Source organism: Papio anubis, chromosome 17, assembly GCF_008728515.1.
Source record: "Papio anubis isolate 15944 chromosome 17, Panubis1.0, whole genome shotgun sequence".
Classification (NCBI taxonomy): domain Eukaryota; kingdom Metazoa; phylum Chordata; class Mammalia; order Primates; family Cercopithecidae; genus Papio; species Papio anubis.
In genome coordinates this window covers 73,072,146-73,090,177 of record NC_044992.1, presented here as the reverse complement: position 1 = coordinate 73,090,177, position 18,032 = coordinate 73,072,146, and the positions used below count along the sequence as shown (strand labels likewise).

Below are 18,032 nucleotides of genomic sequence, written 5' to 3'. Positions count from 1 at the left end.
GAGGCGGGCAGATCACGAGTTCAGGAGATTGAGACCATCCTGGCAAACACGGTGAAACCCCGTCTCTACTAAAAAATACAAAAAAAATTAGCCAGGTGTGGTGGCGGGTGCCTGTAGTCCCAGCTACTTGGGAGTCTGAGGCAGGAGAATGGTGTGAACCTGGGAGGCGGAGCTTGCAGTGAGTGGAGATTGCGCCACTGCACTCCAGCCTGGGAGACGGAGCAAGACTCTGTCTCAAAGAATAAATAAATAAAAATAAAGGGTGAGACAAGCATGCGAAAGGAAAATCATCACCACTGATCGCCTTTGCTCACTGCTGTTCCCCTCTGACTATTGCAGGACGTAGACAAGTTTGGCAACGAGATCACCCAGCTGGCCCGGCCCTTGCCTGTGGAGTATCTCATCATAGATGTAAGTGCCCCCCATGCACAGCCTGGGCAGACAGACCCATCAGGCGCCTTGGAGGTGGGACTGCTGGGTGGTGGCTGCTCAAGGGAGGAGGCTGCAATTTAAGGCACCCTCTGCCTTGTGCTGTGCCCACCCCATAACAGGCACCCAGGAGTGGTTGTAGAGTCACTGAGCGTGCGGTGTTGCTGTAGAGTCACTGAGCGTGCGGTGTTGCTGAAGTGCTCACAGCTTTAATGGCTTTTTGTTGTAGTTTCAGGTTTTTATTTCCTTGACATCAGCCTAGGGGTTAACTGTCCCCATACTAAAGTACAAAGGACCACCGACCCCAGGCTAGGGAGCCTCTGGAAGGCAGTGAACTGCCATTGCTTGGGTCTCCAGTCACCGGAGCATCAAGCAGTCTTGTCCAGATGTGCCATGCTTGGTGTGTGGCTGTCAGCTGTCCTGCACGTGCAGGTGCTGCCCTGGCCCCAGCACAGCTGCCACAGCCCACAGTGCGTCCGGGCCACTTCGTCCAGGGTGGGCCCCAGGGGACGCACCTGTGACTCAGTGTTCTTGAGTCAGGGATCAGCGTGGTTTACTGGGTGGAATTCCAGGAGCCACAAATGCCCCTGGCTCTTCCACATCTTCCCAGTGTCTCAGCTCCTTTCTGGAGGCATTTTATGGTCATGGAGATATGGCTGTGCCATTGGCCACAGGGCAGCAAGGATGGCAAGATGAGTCTTTGCATCAGCCCCACCAGAGCTCTGTCCAGAGTGGACGGGAGGCAGCTCATTTGCTATGCTGCTGCCGTGCCAGGATCTATTCAGGCTGCATTTGAGCTCGAATGGGCATGTGATTCAGGCAGTAAAATATCATTGCATTCGGAGCAGCAGGTCCCCACGAGCCAAGCCCATCGATGCACCATTCCAACTGACAGCTCCCGAGAACATATTTATTACGTAGGCCGTGGAGGCATCTGGTTTTTAGACTACCTGGGGTGTAATTAAGATGAAAACAGATTGATGGAGCATACACCCAGGAGGAGCCGGCATGATTTAAAACCAGCTTTCTCAGGTCTTCTACCCCGAGCGGCCTCCCCACCCCTTTCCTCTTCTTTTATAAAGGAAGTTAAGTTTTTGCCTTAGTGCAGTTTTTCAGAAGTTCTTGTTTTTGGGAGAGCATTTTGCTCTGTGATGCCCAAACTCCTTGACCCTGTGGAAGTGAGGCATGAGGAGTCCTTGAGAGCAGGTGCCCAGAGAGGTGTGTCAAGCTCCATGCCCAGCCCCGGGTCACAGGCGCTGGCCTGGGTCAGGGTTCTTAAACCTTGGGATGGGATGGCTGGGCAGGCAGGAAAAGGCACCAGCCAGTGTTCCTGGGGCTTCTTTGTGGGTTCTGGGGGCATCATCTGGCTGATAGACGATGGGTAGGGTAGGGAAATGGCTTCAGTGTTTAAGATGGGAACTGATGCCCTGCCTGGGACATCTGGGATGGGCTGTGTGGACTTTGGTTCTGTTACCCTCCAAGGGCCAGTTACAGGGCCAGCAAGACCCCGGTGGTCCCACTAGCTCGCTCACTAGCACGTGTTCTGGGGGTGCTGCCCTCCCCATTTCTAGGCCTTCCCAAAGGAGACGCCTGAGCAGGCCAGGCTTTTGTCTCTGCAGGAGGTCAGCACCTCCCCTGTCTTCACCTGGTACCCGGCACTGTGTGTACCAACACTATGTGTACCAGCCCTGTGCTGGGCACCCAGGAGGCGAGTACTCTGATCGTCTTCATCTCGAGGAAGAGTAAAGTGAGGTCCAGGATCCCTAACTGACGAGGCCATGTAGCCGACATGTGGCACTGCGGCCCGAGTCTTCATGCCCCGCCCCACCGCTTGCCCATGAAGGGCCAGCTCAGGCCAGAGATGCTGCCGGTGGCTCAGCTGTCCTTCCAGAGCCGCTCGTGCTGGCACAGCAAATCCTGGGCCAGCCAGCTCAACAGCAACTCACTGCCTTTGCTGATGCAGAAAACAGAGCAGAACCACACTCATTCTTTAGAAACAGTCCCAAAGGAACCAGAATAGTTCCCCTAAATCTGGAAGAGGTGTGACCTCGGCTGCTGCTGTTCTGTTGCAGAGAAAAGCAGCATCAACTCAGCTCGGGTGCTGCTTTGGGGAGGGGTGTCTGTCACGAAGAATGAAAGTTGTATTTCTATTGATTCTTGCACATTTAACCACTGTCTGTGTAGCTTCTATTGATTATATGTTAGGTGCAAAATGCCCTCTGTTGTCATTAAGGCCTGTCTGAGCCCCTGAAGTACTTAGCTGGCCTTTGGGTATCGGCTGTGAGGGAGAGAGAAGAGCTGAACCCTGTGTTCCTCAAGGGCCTTATATTCACCCCTGCCTGGAAAAGCCCACAGCTCCATGGAGTGGCCCCCAGCATTCAGAAGGGGCTTAGCAAGCTGCTGGAGGGTGCTTTGTTTCTTGAAAGCTGGCTGATTTCCTCATGTGCCCTCCAAATCCAAGGACACGAATTTCTCTTCAGCAAAGTCAGCTCCTAACAGCCTCCTGGCCCCTTCCATTCCCTTCTTGTCACCTGGACAAGGGGTCAAACCTGCCTTTAGTTCCTCCATAGCAGAGGGAGAGAACCTGCGTGAAGGGAAGCTGTGCCGCGGGGGGAGTCCCAGTGCCCTTTTTGGAGGATGTCGAGGCCAGTGCACAGGCCAGAGGCTGCCCGGATATGGTGTAGTTTGCCTCCAAGATGGCAGAGTTTCAAAGTGTTTGTTTAGAGATGACACTAATAGATAACGGTTCCCTTCGACGGAGAGCTTGTAGAACTCTCTCAGAATTGCTGGGAGTCATTAACTCGGGTTCTGGGAGATGCTTTGGGCTGGCTGGGAGTTGGCCACACCATTTTCAGCCTCATTTATCATGGGTTTATGTTTTTCTTCATTAGATCACAACAACTTTCCCCAAGGATCCAGTTTACACTTTTTCTATTTCGCAAAATCCATTTCCTATTGAAAACCGGGATGTATTGGGTGAGACACAGGTGAGCTCTTTGTCTTTAGAAACATAATTTAAGGTAACTGCTGATTGCTTATCTAGTGTCAGTGTTGTTTTTCCAGAAAACATCAAGCTTTCAAACGCTCCCGATGCATTCGCGTGACAGGTCAGCTGGGGCCTGCTGTGGGGCACTGTTGGTCAGGTGGACGCCCTTCCTGTGGCTGGGTGATGGACAGCCACAAAGGCTAAGCCCCTGACGTCCTCAGACTGGTCCCATCCTCAGTGGACCTCGTAATTTTCCCAAATGTGTCACTTTGTGTCTTCTGCCAGCAGCCTCGTCACTGTTGGTTTGGCCTGGCCCTTGCCTGGTCACCTGCTCAGGCACCTTGGGGCTGTGTCGCCCCTCGTCCTGGCCTCGGCTTTCCCATGTGTAGTGTTGATCTGCTGTTTAGCGTGGCTCACGTGTTGGCCTCTGCTCTCACCAGCAGATCAGGCCAGGTCCGATTTGCTGTCATGCCTTCTGCATACTGTGTAGACAGGCTACGTACACACAATTGTTCTTAAATCATAACTTGCTAACAGACATTTCAGAAGGTGGTCAAAGAATGTCTATGATGAGGTTTTCTTCAGTGGCTGACAAAGCTTCTGTGCTTTGGTCTCCTCAGTGCCCATCCGCCCAGGGAACTTGGGGTGCTCGTAGAGGCGCAAAGCCAATTATTAGGGTGCACTCTTGAAGCTCTGTGTTTGGTTCTGCTGAAGATATCTGTGCTGCATCACGGCTGCCCTGCACATTCCTCCCTCTTGCCACCCTCTATGGAGAATACAGTTCGACAGGAAAAGCCAGATGCATCTCCCTGCCCTGAAGGGGGCCCCAGGCCCCTCCCACAGCCCACTCTTCACCTGGGGGCCAGGGTACATTGCCCTCTGTTTGACTGTGTCTCTGTCTGAGTCACCTTTTTTTCTTCTTCTTCTTCTTTTTGAGACAGAGTCTCACTCTATCACCCAGGCTAGAGTGCAGTGGTGCGATCTTGGATCACTACAACCTCCACCTCCCGGGTTCAAGCGATTCTTCTGCTTCAGCCTCCCAAGTAGCTGGGATTATAGGCACGCACCACCAAGCCTGGCTAATTTTTTTTTATATTTTTAGTAGAGGCGGGGTTTCACCATGTTGGCCAGGCTGGTCTTGAACTCCTGACCACCTGCCTGCCTCTGCCTCCCAAAGTGCTGGAATTACAGCGTTAGCCTCCGTACCTGGCCAGTCTGAGTCAGCTTTAGAAGTGTGTCTTCTTGCACATCTGGGTAGTCAGGTGTGCCGAGAGCATCTTCTTGGGAGAAGAGGGCAAGAGCTTGCTTTGCAGCTGCCTGCTCCTCTTTCTTGGACCCTGTTTGTGGTTGCAGAGGCAGAGGGAGAGGTGCCTCTCAGCATTCAGTGTATTGAGTTACATCTTAGTAGGAAACGGCTCTGTTTCGGGGTCTGGCACTGGGGAACTGTATGGAACATTCATGTTTATTCCTGTCCCTCTAGGACTTCCATAGCTTGGCCACCTATTTGTCCCAGAATACCTCATCCGTGTTCTTGGATACCATCTCAGATTTCCACCTCCTGCTGTTCCTGGTCACCAATGAAGTTATGCCTCTGCAGGTGCGTGCCCAAGTGTGGTGTCTGCCTGAGCAAGTGGGCTTTGCCCGCCAGGAGATGCCTGTGTCTTGCTTTCTTTCCTCACAGACCAGAGTGTGACTGGGAAACTGGGTCAAAGCTTGGGGTCACATGTTGTCCCCTCATTTGTCCTGTGGGCAGAGTGTAGGCAGCAGCTTTTCACAAGAAGCTTGTTGATAGAAAGATGAATTTTTTCACCTTTAGCGTTTTCACTGAGTGTCTGCACCTCTGTGAGGAAGTACGGTTTCATCTGTTACAATTGGATGGCAGGCAGAGGTGATTTAGCTCTGCCTCCAGCATTAGAGTTAGACAGTTTAAAAAATTCCTGTTCTAACAGTTTCAGAGTCACAGCCTCTGCTTTTTACTCTTATCTCCCCTCCTCCCAAATCAACTCTGGTTTTATTGCCTTGGCCCAGAAGGCTTGGCCAGCTTCCAGACCCCAAGCTCACAGCTGCACAGTTGGCATTTTTAAGAGGCACCGTTGGGGGAGAAGAGGGCGAGTGCTTTGCAGAAGCGGCTGCTCTGGGTAGTCGGAGGGCAGTGGGCAGCAGCTCCCAGGAGGTTCTTGCATGTGCCATGTGTGGGGGTCCAACTTTGGCTTTTTCTTCACTGTTCAAGCCGACAGGAAATGCCAAAGAGAAAGGAGCAAATTCTTTCTGAGCTGCTCCGCCACTGACTCAGGACCTTTCCCTGAAGGAGACAGAATGGAGAGGCTCCTCCTCCCCCGGCCTTTCTCTGTCAGGAAGCCTATAGCTGTTCTTGTATCCTGCTAGTTTATTTTGTGTCTGTATTTTGTCTCAAAACCACTCACTCGGGTATTTGACATCAGGCACCGTGTGCCTCTTGCCTGCCTGTGCCTTCCTTAGTCAGCCCAGGGAGCTGCACCTCCTGCTCCCAGGTTCAGCTGCTGCCCATCTGTCTGGACAGGTGGTAAAAGGTGAGGCTCCTCTGCACCAGAGCCACCTTGCTAGTATACTGCACTATTTTTGCAGTCATCTGTTGGAAGACATTCTCTGGAGGTACTGAGAGCTCCTGAAGGCTTTATCCGTTTCTCATATATGATTTTTTTTTTTTTTTTTTAAGACAGAGTCTTGCTTTGTTGCCCAGACCGGAGTGCATTGGCACAATCTTGGCTCACTGCAACCTCTGCCTCCCGGGTTCAAGTGATTCTCGTGCCTCAGCCTCCCGAGTAGCTGGGATTACAGGTGCCCGCAACCACGCCCGTCTAATTTTTGTATTTTTAGTAGAGACGGGGTTTCACCGTGTTGGCCAGGATGGTCTCAAACTCCTGACCTTGTGATCCGTCTGCCTCCGCCTCCCAGCGTTGGGATTACAGGCGTGAGCCACCGTGCCCATCCTTAATGCATTAATCCCCTGCACTTTGACCCGGAAGGCTAGGATAGAGAGTGCCTTTTTCCAGACATGATGGAGAAGAGAAAGAGGCAGGGGGATGAAATGTAAGGGAGGAGGACACGTCTCACAGCCAGGGTTCCGCCCTCCATCCCAGCCTCCAGGACGAGAGGCATGAGCTCCTATCGTCTGGGCTGTTGAGCACTGTCAGTGCACGGCAGAGGCACAGATGCCTGCTTGGGCCTATTTGGGAGGAATTTAAATTCTAGTTCAATTTAGCACTTAAGTTGTGGCAGTTTACTTTTTTTTTTTTTTTTTTTTTTGAGACGGAGTCTTGCTCTGTGCCCCAGGCTGGAGTGCAGTGGCGCGATCTCGGCTCACTGCAAGCTCCGCCCCGCCGGGTTCACGCCATTCTCCTGCCTCAGCCTCCCGAGTAGCTGGGACTACAGGCGCCCGCCACCTTGCCCAGCTAATTTTCTTGTATTTTTAGTAGAGACGGGGTTTCACCGTGTTAGCCAGGATGGTCTCGATCTCCTGACCTCGTGATCCGCCCATCTCGGCCTCCCAAAGTGCTGGGATTACAGGCTTGAGCCCCACCGCGCCCGGCCTACAGTTTACATTTTATAGTGATATCCTGCAAGATTTTTAAAATGTCCTCGGAAATATGTCTTAGTGTTGGGGAAAAAGAAACCTGTCCCAGCAGGAAGCTGCACAGCAAAGTGGAACCTTCCTTTTGGCTTCTTGTAGGACAGCATCAGCTTGCTGCTGGAGGCTGTGCGGACCAGAAATGAGGAGCTCGCCCAGACATGGAAGAGGTCTGAGCAGTGGGCCACCATCGAGCAGCTGTGCAGTGAGTACCCCCACCCCCTACCCTGGTACCCCGTGGCTGCGGCTGGAGAGCAGTCCACTCTGCACAGCTCCCCACTGCCTGTCGTGCCCTGGATTCTGTACCCCAGCTGCATCCTGGCAGCTGCTGTGGGCAATGAGACTAGAGACTCGACCTCCCTGCCAGGCACGTGGCAGTTTCCAGTGGTGTAACATATGTTGTCCAGGCCATGCATCTTAGGTGCACAGCCCTGTAAATTTTATAAATCTATATATCAGAGATACTAATCTCCAGGCATCCGAGGAGCACTTTCAGCATCATTGTCTTAAGAGAATCAGAAACTCTGTGGAAGCGCAGGACCTTTTGGTCTCCTTGAGAATTTCCCTTTAGTGCTTAAAGCTGTAAGGAGGAGAAGCCCACAGCATGCATGTTCTTCCTGGTGGACACTACAGAATGAACTGCAGGCATTGCGTGTCTTCAGGACCCTCAGTCACCAAGTCCTGAACAACTCCCCACCCGCGAGAACCTTTTGTCAGCATTGCTGCAGGGACTCCTCACGCACCTCCTCACGCACCGTGGTGCCCTGTGCAGCCCCAGTGCCTGTCCTGAGTCTATCAAGCTGAGAATACCAAAGTGCCCAACAGCTGCTACAGCCTTGGACAAACACTAGAATCCCTCTATTAACAGAGCCTTCAAAATAACATATCAAACACCTTTATACCATTTTCTCTTTTTTTTTTGAGACAGAGTTTGGCTCTTGTCGCCCAGGCTGGAGTGCAGTGGCATGATCTTGCCTCACTGCAACCTCCACCTTCTGGGTTTAAGCGATTCTCCTGCCTCAGCCTCCCGAGTAGCTGGGACTACGGGCGGCACCACGCCAAGCTAATTTTTGTATTCTTAGTAGAGACAGGGTTCCACCATGTTGGCCAGGCTGGTCTCAAACTCCTGACCTTGTGATCCGCCCACTTCTGCCTCCCAAAGTGCTGCTGGGATTACAGGCGTGAGCCACCACGCCCAGCCGAGGTTTTCTTTTCATACAATTCTTTATAATTTTTATTTTTGTAGAGACAGAGCCTCCCTCTGTTGCTCAGGCTGGCGTGCAGTGGCACAATCATAGCTCACTGCAGCCTCAGACTCCAGGCTCAAGTGATCTTCCTGCTTCAGCCTTCTGAGTAACTGGGACCACAGGCTCCCAACAGCACCCCCAGCTAATTCTTGGGATTTTGTTGTTGTTTTTTGTTTGTTTCTTAAAAATAATTTTAACTGTTATTTTAGATTCACAGGGTACATGTGCAGGTTCGTCACCTGGGTATATTACCTGATGCTGAGGTTTGGGTATGATTGATCCCATCACCCAGGTACTAAACATAGTACCTAATAGATTTTCAGCCTTTTTTTTTTTCTTGTTTTTGAGATGGAGCCTCACTCTGTCTCCCAGGCTGGAGTGCGGTGGCACAATCTTGGCTCACTGCAACCTCTGCCTCCTGGCTTGAAGCAATTCCCCTCCCTCAGCCTCCCGAGTAGCTGGGATTACAGATGTGTGCCACCACACTTGGCACTGCCATCATTATGCACATGAGTACCCACGTTTAGCTCCCACTTATAAATGAAAACATGGTATTTGGTTTGCTGTTCCTGCATTAATTTGCTTCAGATAATGGCCTTCAACTGCATCCAATTGCTGCAAAGGACATGATTTCATTCCTTTTTATGGCTGCAAAAGTTTTTAATTTTTTTGTATCAATGAGGGCTCACTGTGTTGCCCGGACTGGTCTCAAACTTTCTGGCCTCAAGCATTCCTTACACCTCGGCCTCCCAAAGCCCTGAGATTATACCTGGGAGCCACTGCACCCAACCCTTTTATGCGATTCTAACAATGACACCAGAGTCTTCTTTTTTTCTTTTTTGTTTACCTTTTAGAGACAGGATTTCACTCTGTTGCCCAGGCTGGAGTGCAGTGGAGTGATCATCGCTCACTGCAGCCTTCAATTCCTGGGCTCAAACGATCCTCCTGCTTCAGCTTTCTGAGTAGCTAGGACTATTAGCATAAGCCACTACACCCAACTAATGGTGTTTTTTGTTTTGTTTTGTTTTTGTTTTTGTTTTTTTTTGGGACGGAGTCTTGCTCTGTCGCCCAGGCTGGAGTGCAGTGGCCGGTTCTCAGCTCACTGCAAGCTCCACCTCCCCGGTTTACGCCATTCTCCTGCCTCAGCCTCCTGAGTAGCTGGGACTACAGGCGCCCGCCACCTCGCCCGGCTAGTTTTTTGTATTTTTTTTAGTAGAGACGGGCGCTCTCCCGCCCAGCCAGCATGGTCTCGATCTCCTGACCTCGTGATCCGCCCGTCTCGGCCTCCCAAAGTGCTGGGATTACATGTTTTTTTTTTTTTTTTTTCTTTTTTTTTTTCTTTTTTTTTTTTAAGAGATGGGGTTGGCTGGGCACGGTGGCTCACACCTGTAATCCCAACACTTTGGGAGGCTGAGGCAGGTGGATCACGAGGTCAAGGGATTGAGACCATCCTGGCCAACATGGTGAAACCCCATCTCTTACTAAAAATACAAAAATCAGCTGGGCATGGTGGCGAGCGCCTGTAATCCCAGCCACTCGGGAGGCTGAGGTAGGAGAATCGCTTGAACCCAGGAAGCGTAGGTTGCAGTGAACTAATATAGTGAGACTGACCTCAAGTGCCACTGCACTTCAGCTTGGGTGACAGAGTGAGACCCTCTCTCAAAAAGAAAAGGAGGAAAAAAAAAAAAAGGTCAGGTGTGGTGGCTCACACCTGTAATCTCAGCACTTTGGGAGCCAAGGCAGGAAGATCACTTGAGCCTAGGAGTTTGAGACCAGCCTGGGCAACATGGCAAGACCCCATCTTTTTTTTTTTTTTTGAGATGGAGTCTCACTCTGTCGCCCAGGCTGGAGTGCAGTGGCACTTGAGGTCAGTCTCACCTTGACCTCCCCAGGCTCAAACAATCCTCCCGCCTCAGCCTTCTGAGCAGCTGGGACTACAAGCATGTGCCACCATGCCTGGCTGATTTTTTAAATTTGTTGTAGAGATGAGGTCTCACTATATTGCCCAGGCTGGTCTTGAACTCTTGGGCTCAAGCGATTCTCCTGCCTCAGTGCTGAGATTGCAGGGGTAAGCTGCCATGTCCAGCCAACTCTTTTATAATAGGCAGTTCTGACTGGTGTAAGATAGTATCTCACTGTGGTTTTAATTTGCATCTCTGATGATTAGTGATGCTAGGCATTTTTTCATGGGTTTTTTGTTTGTTTTGAGACAGTCTCATTCTGTCGCCCAGGCTGGAGTGCAGTAGCGTGATCTCAGCTCACTGCAGCCTCTACCTCCTGGGTTCGAGCGATTCTCCTGCCTCAGCCTCGTAAGTAGGTGGAATTACAGGTGGCCACCACCACACCCAGCTAATTTTTTTAGTTTTAGTGGAAACGGTTTCTCCATGTTGGCCAGGCTGGTCTCAAACTCTTGACCTCAAGTGATCTGCCCACCTCGGCCTCCCAAAGTGCTGGGATTATAGGCATGAGCCACCACACCCGGCCCTCATGGGTGGTTTTGTTTTGTTTTGAGATGGAATCTTACCCTGTCAGCCAGGCTGCAGTGCAATGGCGTGATCTCGGCTTACTACAACCTCCACCGCCTGGGTTCAAGTGATACTCCTGCCTCAGCTTCCCAAGTAGCTGGGACTACAGGTGTGCGCCACCATGCCTCGCTAATTTTTATATTTTCAGTAGAGATGGGGTTTCACCATGTTGGTCAGACTGGTCACGAACTCCTGACCTCAGGTGATCCATCCGCCTCGGCCTCCCAAAGTGCTGGGATTACAGACATGTATACATCAGACACAAAGATCAGCTCAGGATGGGTCATAGGCCTAATGGTAAAAGGTAAAACTATGAAGCAGGCTGGGCACGATGTCTCAACTGTCATCCTAACACTCTGGGAGGCCAAAGCTGGAGGACACTGGAGCCCGGAAGTTCGAGAGCAGCCTACACAACACGGAAGCCCCGTCTGTACAAAATATATATAAACAAAAGAATTAGCTGGGCATGGTGAGTGGTCCACGCCTGTAATCCCAGCTTCTGGGGAGGCTGAAATGGGAGGATCCCATGAGTCCGGGAGGTCGAGGTCACAGTGAGCCATGATTGTACCACTCCAGCCTGAATGACAGAGCGATACCCTGTCTTAAAAAAATAAAAACTATAAAACAGTTATTATTAAGTTGAATCTCTTCAGGGCCTTGGAGTTCTTTTCGGCAGGATGCAGGACCTTGGGGTAGAACACAGAAAAACACTGGCATAAAAAAGGTAAATTGATAAATGTGTGTTACGTAAACAAAACACTTGTGCTCATCAGAGGGCACTGTTAGAAACATGAAAAGGCACCGATGGGGGACGCAGTATTAGCGATACATACGCACAACATGACTTCTATCTGAAACTTAAAAAGAACTCTGCTTGTTGATAATCAAGCAGAAAGGCAAAAGAATTCTGCCTGTTGATAACCAAACAGAAAGAGCATAAGAAGCTGGGCAGAGGGTGAAACGTTTCACAATAGGAAATGCAGGCCGGGCGCGGTGGCACACACCTGTAATCCCTGCACTTGGTGGATCACTTGAAGTCAGGAGTTCGAGACCAGCCAGGCCAACATGGTGAAACCCCATCTCTACTAAAAATACAAAAATTAGCCAGGTGTGGTGGCGCGTGCTTGTAATCCCAGCTACTTGGGAGGCTGAGGCAGGAGAATCGCTTGAACCAGGAGGCAGAGGTTGCAGTGAGCCAAGATTGTGCCATTGCACGCCAGCCTGGGCAACAACAACAAAAAAAAGGAGATGCAGGAACAGTCACTATGATTAGTCATCAGGGAAATGCAAATTAAAACATGATAAACCATTACACATCCATCAGTGTGGCTGAAATGAAAAAAACCAACCATGTCAAGTGTGAGTGAAGATGTGAAACCGCTGGAACCCTCACACCTCGCAAGTGGGAGGCAAAACCGTGCCGCCATCACAAGAACTGTGTCTCAGGGTCTTAGAAAGTTCAGCACACAATTTATTACCCTGTGGGCCGGCAGACTCATTCCTAGGTGGGTTTTTGTTTGTTTGTTTTGAGATCAAGTCTTGTTTTGTTGCCCAGGCTGGAGTGCAATGGCGCGATCTCGGCTCACTGCAACCTCCACTTCCCGGGTTCACGCCATTCTCCTGCCTCAGCCTCCCGAGTAGCTGGGACTACAGGCGCGTGCCACCACCCCCAGCTAATTTTTGCATTTTTAGTAGAGACGGGGTTTCACCATGTTAGCCAGGATGGTCTCCATCTCTTGACCTCGAGATCTGCCCATCTCAGCCTCCCAAAGTGCTGGGATTATAGACGTGAGCCACTGCACCTGGCCTGTTTTTTGTTTTTGAGATGGAGTCTTGCTGTGTTGCCCAGGCTGGAGTGAAGTGGCAGGGTCTCGGCTCACTGCAACCTTCCCCTCCTGGATTCATGGGATTCTCCTGCCTCAGACTCCTGAGTTGCCGGGACGGCAGGCGTGCACCACCACGCCTGGCTAATTCTTGTATATTTAGTAGAGACTGGGTTTCGCCATGTTGGCCAGGCTGGTCTCAAACTCCTGACTTCAAGTGATCTGCCCACCTCAGCCTCCCAAAGTGCTGGGATTACAGGCGTGAGCCGCTGCACCCAGCCTCACTCTTTGTTTTTTTTTTTTTTTTTTTTTTTTTTTTGAGACGGAGTCTTGCTCTGTCACCCAGGCTGGAGTGCAGTGGCCGGATCTCAGCTCACTGCAAGCTCCGCCTCCCGGGTTCACGCCATTCTCCTGCCTCAGCCTCCCGAGTAGCTGGGACTACAGGTGCCCGCCACCTCGCCCGGCTAGTTTTTTTGCATTTTTTAGTAGAGACGGGGTTTCACCGTGTTAGCCAGGATGGTCTCGATCTCCTGACCTCGTGATCCGCCCGTCTCGGCCTCCCAAAGTGCTGGGATTACAGGCTTGAGCCACCGCGCCCGGCCTACTCTTTGTTTTTATCCAAGAGAAATAAAAACACAGATCCACAAAGAAATTGTATAAGAATGATCCTGGCAACTTTGTTCATATTAGCTCAAAACTGGAGGCTGGGCACAGTGGCTCACACCGGTAATCCTAGCACTTTGGGAGGCCAAGGCGGGCGGATCACCTGAGGTCAGGAGTTTGAGACTAGCTTGGCCAAAATGATGAAACCCTAGCTCGACCAAAAAATAGATAAAATTAGCCAGGCATTGTGGTCTGCGCCTGTGGTCCCAGCTACTTGGGAGGCGGAGGCAGGAGAACTGCTTAAACCTGGGAGGCAGAGTTTGCAGTGAGCCGAGGTTGCACCACTGCACTCCAGCCTGAGTGACAGAGTAAGAGCCTATCTCAGGAAAAAAAAAAAAAAGCTGGAAATAACCCAAATGCACATCTCCCAGGGAATTATGTTATTCACAAGGAGAGGCACCCTCTGCAACAAAAAGGAACCAGCAAGCACAGGCTCCCTGTTAATCCCCGTGGTGCAGGAGGCATTTTTCTGAGTCTGTCACAGCCAAGGGCATTAAGGACTTCAAAACGTGTCTGTGGTGGGAGTGCTGCGTGGGCAGGACCAGCACGGGGTGGGAGGTGGAGGGTGGGGAGCTCTCAGCTGCCTGCCCCTGTCCCTGTCCCTGTGCCCACACTCTGGAGGTCTCTGGTGGGCCAGAAATGATGAGTGCTCATTTCTCTCCCACCCTGCAGGCACAGTTGGCGTGCAGCTCCCAGGTCTCCACGAGTACGGCGCCGTCGGGGGCTCCACACACACGGCCACTGCGGCCATGTGGGCTTGTCAGCACTGCACGTTCATGAACCAGCCAGGCACGGGCCACTGCGAGATGTGCAGCCTCCCCAGGACCTAGGGTGCCTGCCCTCTGCTGGCTAGGACCGGGCCCGGCCCAGCCCTTCCTGAAGCCAGAAGCATTGCTCAGTGTGTTCCCTATAACTGCCCCACAGTGGGCAGCCCTGGAGGGACAAGGGGCTGGCTGTCCTGGGCTCCCTGACCCACTGAAGCTTCTCAGCACGTTCCTCCTTGGAGAGCGGGTGCCACGGCTGGTATTCTGCACGCTGAGTGCAGTCCCAGACTGGAAATGTAGAGCGGCCCCTCATGCCTAATCCTGTTGACAAGCCCCCCACTGTGTTGGAAGGACCTCTCACCTCTATACGGCACCTGCAATTGGGGAGCATAGGGGGGGCTGATGCTGCCACCACCCAGCCTTTTCCTTCCTTTCAATGCTTTTTGTTTGGCCTCCCCGCCCCCCGCGTTTTTCTGGCTGGGAGCTCTTGGTTGCCCCTGGTCTGACTGCTTGGTGGCAGACACCCTGCCTGTGAGGGCCACTTTCCTCTGCCGGGAGCTGTTTGGGGGGGATGCCGTGGCCCTGGACACAGCTCCCCTCTGCAGGTCTGCAGGTTGGTTTGCTGCCTGCCCTCCTCCTCTCACCCGACGTCCAGGTGGGATTTTAAAGTCTGCATTGGTTATAATAACAGTTACCAGTAATTCCTGCCCAGAAGACTTTTATTTATTTTTTTTTTAAGATAAAAACTGCACAAAAGGGGAGTGAGAGAGACTAGTTTCCACATCCTTCCCTCCTTTAGTGAAGCCCCCGAGGTTGTGTCCAGGGTGATGAGTGTGGACGGGGGTACCAGTCAGTTCTCCCTTGAAGTAAACCTCAGTGCCTGAGACTTTTCTACCAAGCCACACAGCTGCAGCAGCTGCAGATACTGCGGGCTGAGCAGGAGCAGTGGTGGCGCCTGCCCTGAGGCTGCCCTGCGATGGCCTGGGTGGGAGAGCTGGGTCGCCGGTGTTGATGCTCTGGCCCTCCCCAATACGCTGCTTCATCCCACTGCACTGCCTGGCTGAGGGTGTTAGGGGCTGTGCCTCTTGTGAGGGCCATCTGGGACCTCTCTGGGGCACTGCACAATTGATAGTGTACCAATGGAGGGAGCCTGGGCGATCTGGAACAGCACCTGGTGGGGTCCTGTGTGTGTGCGCTCTGTGGGCTCTGCGTTCGTCTGTGGCCAGGCCGGGGCACGGCTCTTACCTGGGGAGTGGTGGGCATCTCGATGCTTCTTTGCCTTAATGATGGCCACATTTGGGTTGCTCTGCACCCACGGGAGAGGCTGGCCCAGCTACAGACTGCTTAGGGACTTCTGTGTCCATCTTGGGGGGTAAGCCCATGTGACCCTCCCACATTCTTGGCACTATGAACAGAGAACACTTGCCTGTTGGCTTCTGAAGTGGTCGGGACTGTGGCTGGCACCTCCAGGTCCGCCTGGCATGGGACACCAAGTGGAAAGCCCAAGCAGCTCATCTGCTCTTGGGACCAGGGGCCAGTTGGGTTGGGTCTGATTATAGCAGAGCTGTCGTGGAGGGTCTGGAGGGGTGGAGAGGAGCCTGGTTGAAGTGGACTGCTGCGGGTACAACTCCCAGCTTGGCCACTGTGGGCTGTCTGCTCTCCCTCCTAGCAGCTGTCACGCTGAAGTTTTGTCCTCTGCTGTCTCTGGTCCTGAGATCAGCTGTGAGCCTAGGTGGCCAAGGCTTCCTGCATTGCTTCCCTGTGAGTCCAAGGCCTTCCCCACCACTGGGCAGGGGCTGGACAACACGGACTTCTAGAGACAGCCGCGTTGCCAGTTCCTCCTCTCCCACTTGCTCATCCTTATCTGCCATGCTATTCTAGTTTCCATTGTCCTCCACCAGCATTTCCCTCACTCTGAAATTCCGGCATTCACATCATTCATGTTTTCTTTTGTCTTTCAGCTAAAGAAAAAACATTGGCGATTTGTCTGCTTCTGGTTTTGAGTTACTCTTTGTTCAGTAATGCACTTTATTTTATTGTCCAAAGAGAGTCAGAGCTAAGCATACAGGCTTGGGGGTGAGCCCTGCTATAAGAGTTCAGGCCCTGGGAGGCTCAGCCACCTCCCGTTGTGGGAGGGAGGTCTCAGCCCCACCTCGCATCTTCACCTGCCCTTGGTGTGGACACACCCTCTCATGCTACCAGCACCATAACCCAGTGGGGGTGACTGGGTGCACACCTGCCCAGGTGAACACAGCGGCTGCCAGTCTCCTGGCCCAGAGAGGAGGTGGGGCCTGGACCTGGTCTCTTCCAACCAGGCTGCTCGTGGGGCACAGGTGCTCCTGCTTCGGCTCTGTTTCGGCTCACAGGTGTGCATCACTGGGCTTGGATTTGCATTACATTGACCCCAGCCCTGCAGTGGAACCTAATAAAAGCGCCTGAAGCAACAGCCTGGTCTTAGTGTGTCCTTCCGGTGCACTCAACTGTTGTCTGGCATCTGCTCACTGTGTGGGGATTTGATAACTTGTCCCCAAGATATCACCGTCTTACGCGTATGTATGTGCATGGACCATTTAAAGGTGGGGATTCTACTTCCCCAGCCAGTCCCTCCCAAACTTGACTCCTCGATAAGTTTCTTAAAGTGTTAACATCTAGGAGGAGGAGGAGAGTGCATCAGTGTTTGATGGCCTGGCCGCCCTTGGGTGCCTCTTCTGCATCTGCCCCACCTGTCAGCCCCACAGCTGCTCCCGAGTCACTGCTTTGTGGACAGGTACATGTAACCAAACAGCAGGTGAAGGAAAAAACCCAGGAAGCCCAGGCTGCACAAGTGCAGCAAGGAGCGAGGCCTGGGGGTGACACGCCTGTGCTGCTTGAGCTGTCTTCCCTGTGACAATAGAAAGCGTCTAGAACAAGTGCCCTCTGAGCCTCAGGTAGGAGCCCTGGCAGCCACCGTTCAGCACCACTTTGTCCTTTGGCCAGTGACTCATTGCTGACTTGAGCGGTTACTAAAAAACAAAAACCCTATTTTCTGAAGGGGGGTCTTGGGGTGAAGCAGGCCACAGGGCAGTTACCAAGGGGTCCTGGCTTCTGCACTCCAGCAGCGAGAGGGTGGGCCCCCAGCATCCGGCCTCCAATCCTGCACCTTCAACACAGTGCAGTTCACTCGATTCCCCACAGCTCCTGGGATCACTTGGACCCAGGAGGTCGAGGCTGCAGCGAGCTGTGATCGCAACTCTAGCCTGGGCCACAGGGTGAGACCTTGTCTGAAAAAAAAAATGCTGAGGTGGGGAGGCTCGGGGAGGCTGCATCAGAGAAAGCACAAGTGCAGCGGCAGCCTGGGCCATGCAGGGAGCCAGTACCTGGCCATGGCAGGCTGTGAGAGCCAGTGAAAATCCTTGGTGCTTTCATCTTCTCTGGTTATATGTCAAGATAAACGCTGGGCACAGTGGCTCACACCTGTAATCCCAGCACTCTGGGAGGCCGAGGCGGGTGGATCACCTGATCAGGAGTTCTGGCCAACATGGTGAAACCCTGTCTCTACTAAAAATACAAAAACTGAACGTGGTGGTGCACACCTGTAATCCCAGCTACTCGGGAGGCCTAGGCTGGAGGATCACTTGAACCCTGGGGGGCAGAGGTTGCAGTGAGCCGAGATTGTGCCACCGCACACTCCAGCCTGGGCAACAGAAGCAAGACTGTCTCAAAAAAAAGAAAAAAAAAAAAAATGCTGGGTGCAGCGGCTCATGCCTATAATCCCACCACTTTTGGGAGGCCAAGGCTGGCAGATCACTTGAGGTCGGGAATTCAAGACCAGCCTGGTCAACATGGTGAAACCCCATCTCCACTAAAAATACAAAATATTAGTGTGGTGATGTGTGTGCGCCTGTAATCCCAGCTACTTGGGAGGCCAAGGTAGGAGAATTGCTTGAACCCAGGAGGCAGAGGTTGCAGCGAGCCAAGATTATGCCACTGCTCTCCAACCTGGACAACA

General features: G+C 52.4%; 1 protein-coding gene across 3 annotated transcripts in view; it reads left to right on the top strand.

The window, feature by feature from the left end:
* The window catches only part of NPLOC4 (NPL4 homolog, ubiquitin recognition factor), an 85,758-nt gene extending 69,268 nt beyond the window's left edge, over positions 1–16,490 (top strand). For all 3 annotated transcript variants that reach the window (XM_031657870.1, XM_003913560.4, XM_009191463.4), the window contains 5 exons: positions 340–411; positions 3,321–3,416; positions 4,896–5,012; positions 7,125–7,227; positions 13,953–16,490. In XM_031657870.1, coding sequence (XP_031513730.1) covers positions 340–411; positions 3,321–3,416; positions 4,896–5,012; positions 7,125–7,227; positions 13,953–14,110 — 546 coding nt within the window. In that variant the 3' untranslated portion in view covers positions 14,111–16,490. The remainder of the gene's footprint in view (positions 1–339; positions 412–3,320; positions 3,417–4,895; positions 5,013–7,124; positions 7,228–13,952) is intronic.
* The last annotated feature ends 1,542 nt before the right edge of the window (positions 16,491–18,032 follow it).